The sequence below is a fragment of the Geospiza fortis genome, unplaced genomic scaffold (genome assembly GCF_000277835.1).
Source record: "Geospiza fortis unplaced genomic scaffold, GeoFor_1.0 scaffold361, whole genome shotgun sequence".
Lineage (NCBI taxonomy): Eukaryota > Metazoa > Chordata > Aves > Passeriformes > Thraupidae > Geospiza > Geospiza fortis.
Window position 1 is genome coordinate 27,996 of NW_005054356.1, and position 5,523 is coordinate 33,518.

Sequence of the window (5,523 nt, forward strand, 5' to 3'; positions counted from 1 at the left end):
GCCTCCAGCCGGGCGTCAGAACAACCTCAGTTCTGGGTTTGGGCAAGGCCCTGCCTCAGGAGCACATCCAGCCCTGAAATCCCACAGAAGGAAGGAAGTGCCAGAATTGTGGAATTCGGAGACAAATTACTACTTTATCACATCGAATTCAGATGGTGTTATGGCGTTAAATCCGGGTAACGCAGTTTGAGGCACAGCTGGAAGAACGAGGGGATGTTTAATCCTGATTTATCAGTTCTTTTACAAAGAGGACCTCAAAACCCCTCCTGTTCCACCTCAGCTCACAAACACCAGTCAGAACCATGGAGCCATGGAATGGTTTGGGTGGGAAGGGACTTCAAAGCTCATCCTGCGCCAATACGTGTGCAGGGACACCTCCCATGATCCCAGGCTGCTCCAAGCCTCGTCCAACCTGTCCTGGGACACTTCCAGAGGTGGGGAGTCCATGGAACCACCTGTGCCAGGGGCTCACCACCCGCACAGGGAAGAATTCCTTCCCAAATCCAACCTAAATTTTCCCTCTTTCAGTTTTACCCCTTTTCCCCCTTTTCCTGTCACTCCAGGCCCTTGGAAATTCGCTCCCTATGTTTCTGTTGGCTCCTTCGGGTCCTGGAAGGCCACAATGAGGTCACCTCAAAGCTTCTCCGAGCTTGGAAAGGTCCTCAGAAGTTTTTTTAGGAGATGTGAACATTTTAATTGACAATTCTTTGTAAGTGGGTCAGACTGGGAATGGCACACAAAGAGTTTTGGCTCCACTTGGATTTGATCTCAGATCCACAAGTGAACAAACTGCTGAGGAGCTGGAAAAGAAATTGTCTTTATTAGACTGTGCTTGAAGTAATTTCACGTTGACATTATTAGAGTCGGTCTAAAAGTACCAGAAATTAAAAGTACCCATAATTTGGGAAGATGAAAGAATTTTTTAATGGGTGGATGATGCTTCTCACGCAATGCCAGCCCAAACCTAGACTGGGAAACAAAAGCAGGACAATTCCTTTATCTGGAAAAGGTTCCACTTGCAAAAATACATGTGGGAACTAATTAATGCAAAAAAAAAAAAAGATGCTTCAAAAACCCCATAAAGTCAAAAATATCTATGGAGTTATTGCACCCATTTTTCCACCTGAACATCCAAAGGGAACATGGCTTCCAAACCAAGTTCACATTCTTCAGAAATTGTTTCTCTGGTTATTTCCAGCATTGTAGACCCTTAAAGGTACAAAAGGTGGATCAGACCCTTAAAGGTACAAAATTCTGCTTGAAATTGAACTGAGCACCTCCATTTAATAAAAACTTCAACTTCCTGCACAACCCCCATTCTGTGCTGGGCTGGGAAGGTTCTGGAATATGGCTTTTTCCCCTTTTTTTCCCCTTTAGGTTAGCAAGGGGAAATTTTGGGGTTTATTTCCCCTTTCCCAGACTTTTCACTCTCTCAAATTTCCCTCCTCCACCCTCCTGCTCCATGTCCATTTGCTTTATGGAATTAATAGATAAAATAGATAGAATAGATAAAATAGATAGAATAGATTAAATAGATAGAATAGATTAAATAGATTGACTAGATTAAATGGGTTAAATAGATTGAATAGATTAAATAGATTGAATAGATTAAATAGATTACATAGTCTGTTGGTGGTAGATGCAGAATACATTTTCAAATCTCTTACATATGTTTCAATAAAAACAGATTTAAACTGGCTTTTGAGCCCCATACTTTTTAATGGGTATTGCATCAATTTCACGCCATAATAAAATTGGGATAGCACAGAAACCTTACGTGTAACATTTTTATCAGCAAGTGCTGTATCTGGTGTGTCACTTAAATTGACCACAAGGTCATTTTTATATTAAAAAAAGCCTAGAAAAATTAGTCTGACCATAGATACAACTGCAGCGGTTCTGCCGCGCGGATCCCAGGGAACAACTCATCCCACCAGTCCCTCCAATCATTTGTTTGGAAAATTCACCCATGGAAACCTCTTTTCCAGCCCAGGCTCCTCTCAGTCTGGGACATTTTCATATTTTTTGGTGTTTCTGCCTCAAACTGCGGGCAGAAAAAGGGGCCCCGGTGGAGTTCCTCTGCTCCCCGTGAGGGTCCCTTCCAATGAGGATATTTTAGGATTCTATCCCATCTCTTTGCTGGACTCTTCCCCTCCCAAATTTGTAAATTTGCAAGTAAATAATTTTTAATAAACTTTAAACGAAGCACAAAAATTTGAATGTAGAACCCACCTCTTTTGCCTGTTCTGTGGACATTTGGACCAGCTCCACACGTGAATGTCAGGAACCTTCCCTTGAGCTCCTCAAATATTTATATCTCAGCTCCAGGATGATTTAATTTTCAAATAGATTTTATTTCATGGCTTTATCTTTCTTGGATCTCTTTTGGTTGCCAGAATTGCAAATGTTGCTTCTGCCACATTAATATTCGTTCAGATTCTCGAGAGTTTCAAAGGTGCAAAATAGGCAAAGGGAACTAAAATCTCTCGAGCTTAAACACCACAAATGTACTTTTAAATACAGAGGTGTGATGAAAACATTGGGGGAAAACATGCTAGAAAGAGAAATAGATTTGAGAACCTGTTCAGTGCTTCTCAAGAGTGTAAAAACCAATGAAATTATCTTTATCAGATGAGTTGTGGTGACTTTTGGGTGCACATTTTCCTCTGTGAAATCCTTGCATAGATTTTCACATAATTCTGCCCCAAGGGGAGGTAAAAAGGAAAGAAAAACCACAATGAAACTCAAAATCAGATGCAACATCAGTTTAATGATAAACAGACAAGTAGCATTCAGCAAAAACAAAGGGAAAATATATATTTATGAAAGGAAAAGAAACCATTCCGACCGAGAGACAGAAAGCAAGACTCCACCTTTCCTTAATTCCTCAGTAAAACCCCTCCACTGACTGTTGGCAATCACAGCATCAAACCACCGTGAAATGCAAAATCAGAGACAAGGAAACTCTTAGAAAGCAGGATTTTCAAGGCTGAAACAGGCTGGCCACGAGACCAGACAGCACCTCCCTCCCTCCCGCCTTGGCAGGAGGGCTGGAGGGGGGCCAAGGCCTCTGGAAAGGCTGGCCAGCAGCTCCAGGGGACACTTGGCCTGGCGAGGCGCTCGCTGCGCGTGCGGCCCGGCTCTAGCAGGGCAGGCACCTGCGGCCGCAGTAGCGGCCACCGAGGCCGGAGAGCCCCGAGAGCCCAAAGCCCCCCGAGTTGATGGGCACTCCCTCCTCGCTGAGGATGCTGCCCACGGCGGCGGAGGTGGAGGATCCCACGGCGGTGTTCTGGGGGAAGGAGCTGAGGATGGGCCCAGGCAGGGTGACCACCACGGGCGAGGGCTGGATGACCACGCGTGAGTCCTGGCACTGCCGCACGCAGGGCTCGTTGCAGCTGTTGGCCAGCGGGGTGGGGCCGCAGGGCCGGCACAGGTCGTAGCAGGACATGGCTGGGGCTGGAGGAGAACCTGCAGAAGGCAGGGAAAGCACCCACGGGGTGTGAGGCACACAGGGAGATGCTGCTGGGCAGGAGGAAACACAGCCTGGGCACAAGGGACAGCCTGGAGAGGGAAATAGAAAGGACAAGGAATCGCAGTCCCCAAGAGGGCTGTAAAAACACAGACGAGATCTTCTCCCACCTCCCTCCAGTATGGCACAGAGAATGGAGACCATCACCAAGTGCCCCAGCAAAACAAAACTGAGGCGAAGCTCCTGTGGGAGCAGAAGAGACAGAGGAAAAGAAATGGAAAGAGAAGAGAAGAGAAGAGAAGAGAAGAGAAGAGAAGAGAAGAGAAGAGAAGAGAAGAGAAGAGAAGAGAAGAGAAGAGAAGAGAAGAGAAGAGAAGAGAAGAGAAGAGAAGAGAAGAGAAGAGAAGAGAAGAGAAGAGAAGAGAAGAGAAGAGTGAGGCAAAGGCCCTTGCAGCTCACCTGTGTCACCACGGAGGAGAAGGCAGGAGAAGTGGATGAGGGATCCTCTCTTGCTCTGCCTTTTATACTGTCCCACACAGCCCCGGGCCCACGGGCACCCTCAGCACATGGAACATGTTTCCCAAGCTCATCCTGCATGCAAAACATCCCCATTAGAGAAATGGGGACACTGCAATGCTGCTTTTTCATTTCCCTGTGCAGGACATGCCCAGTCAGCCTCCCAGGCTCCTTTCAAGTGCCAGGATTAGAGGCCAAAACGTGTCTGGGGGCAGTGCCACATCAGCAGGGCCGGGTGATGCAGCCGGTGCTGAGGAGTGTCCGACATCCCAAATAATTCCAGTCCTGGCCCTCCAGGGCAGGACTTTAAAGTGCTTCCTGATGATGGGCCCGGGCTCCTCAGGGCCCTGAGGGTCCAGCCTGGCCATTCCCCTGCGGGGGTCAGCTCTGTCCCTTATCTCTGTCCCTCTCCATGCTGGGCACTGCTGCTCTGGCTGGGGCAGGGGCTGCCCAGGGGGGTTTGGAGTCGCCAACCCTGGAGGTGTCCAAGGGGAAGCTGGACATGGCACTCCATGCTCTGGGTTCTGTGACAAAGTGGGGATGGATCCCAGATGGGGCTTGATGTTCTGGGAGAGCTTTTCCAACCTCAGGAATCCCTTCAGGTGAGGGGCCAGCCCCAGTCCGGCCCCGTGGTGCCAATGTCCAGCAGGGGACGTGGGGCTGCCCCTGCGCTTGAAAGTCCTGCCCTGGAGGGCCAGGGGCTGGCAGCAGATGGTCACTGGGACACTTCCCAGCCCTGGCTGCATCACCCGGCCCTGCTGACAAATCATTTTCCCTGGAAATATTCTGGCCTCTAATCCTGGCACTTGAAAGGAGCCTGGGAGGCTGACTGGGCACGTCCTGCACAGGGAAATGAAAAGGCAGCGTTGCAGGGCAAAAATAAAAACACTAATTTTTGTAATTGGGATGTTTTGCATGTGAGATGAGCTTGGTAAACACATTCCCTGTGCAAAGACTGTCCCTGGGCCCGGGGCTGTGTGGGACAGTATAAAAGGCAGAGCAAGTGCAGGATCCCTCATCCACTTCTCCTGCCTTCTCCTCCTCGGTGACACAGGTGAGGGCTTTCCTCTGTTTCCATTTCTTTTCCTCTGTCTCTTCTGCTCCCACAGGAGCTTCGCCTCAGTTTTGTTTTGCTGGGGCACTTGGTGATGGTCTCCATTCTCTGTGCCATACTGGAGGGAGGTGGGAGAAGATCTCGTCTGTGTTTTTACAGCCCTCTTGGGGACTGCGATTCCTTGTCCTTTCTATTTCCCTCTCCAGGCTGTCCCTTGTGCCCAGGCTGTGTTTCCTCCTGCCCAGCAGCATCTCCCTGTGTGCCTCACACCCCGTGGGTGCTTTCCCTGCCTTCTGCAGGTTCTCCTCCAGCCCCAGCCATGTCCTGCTACGACCTGTGCCGGCCCTGCGGCCCCACCCCGCTGGCCAACAGCTGCAACGAGCCCTGCGTGCGGCAGTGCCAGGACTCACGCGTGGTCATCCAGCCCTCGCCCCTGGTGGCCACCCTGCCTGGGCCCATCCTCAGCTCCTTCCCCCAGAACACC

The 5,523-nt window shown here is 49.5% G+C and overlaps 1 protein-coding gene across 2 annotated transcripts in view; it reads right to left on the reverse strand.

Moving 5' to 3' along the window:
• Positions 1–2,760: 2,760 nt before the first annotated feature.
• LOC102032890 (feather keratin 1) overlaps positions 2,761–5,523 on the reverse strand; it is a 6,578-nt gene continuing 3,815 nt past the window's right edge. The window contains exon 1 of one of the 2 annotated variants that reach the window (XM_005423612.2): positions 2,761–3,465. In XM_005423612.2, coding sequence (XP_005423669.1) covers positions 3,143–3,448 — 306 coding nt within the window. In that variant the 5' untranslated portion in view covers positions 3,449–3,465 and the 3' untranslated portion in view covers positions 2,761–3,142. Of the gene's footprint in view, positions 3,466–5,523 lie in introns of those variants that run through there. The other variant, XM_031059104.1, reaches the window with a different exon arrangement.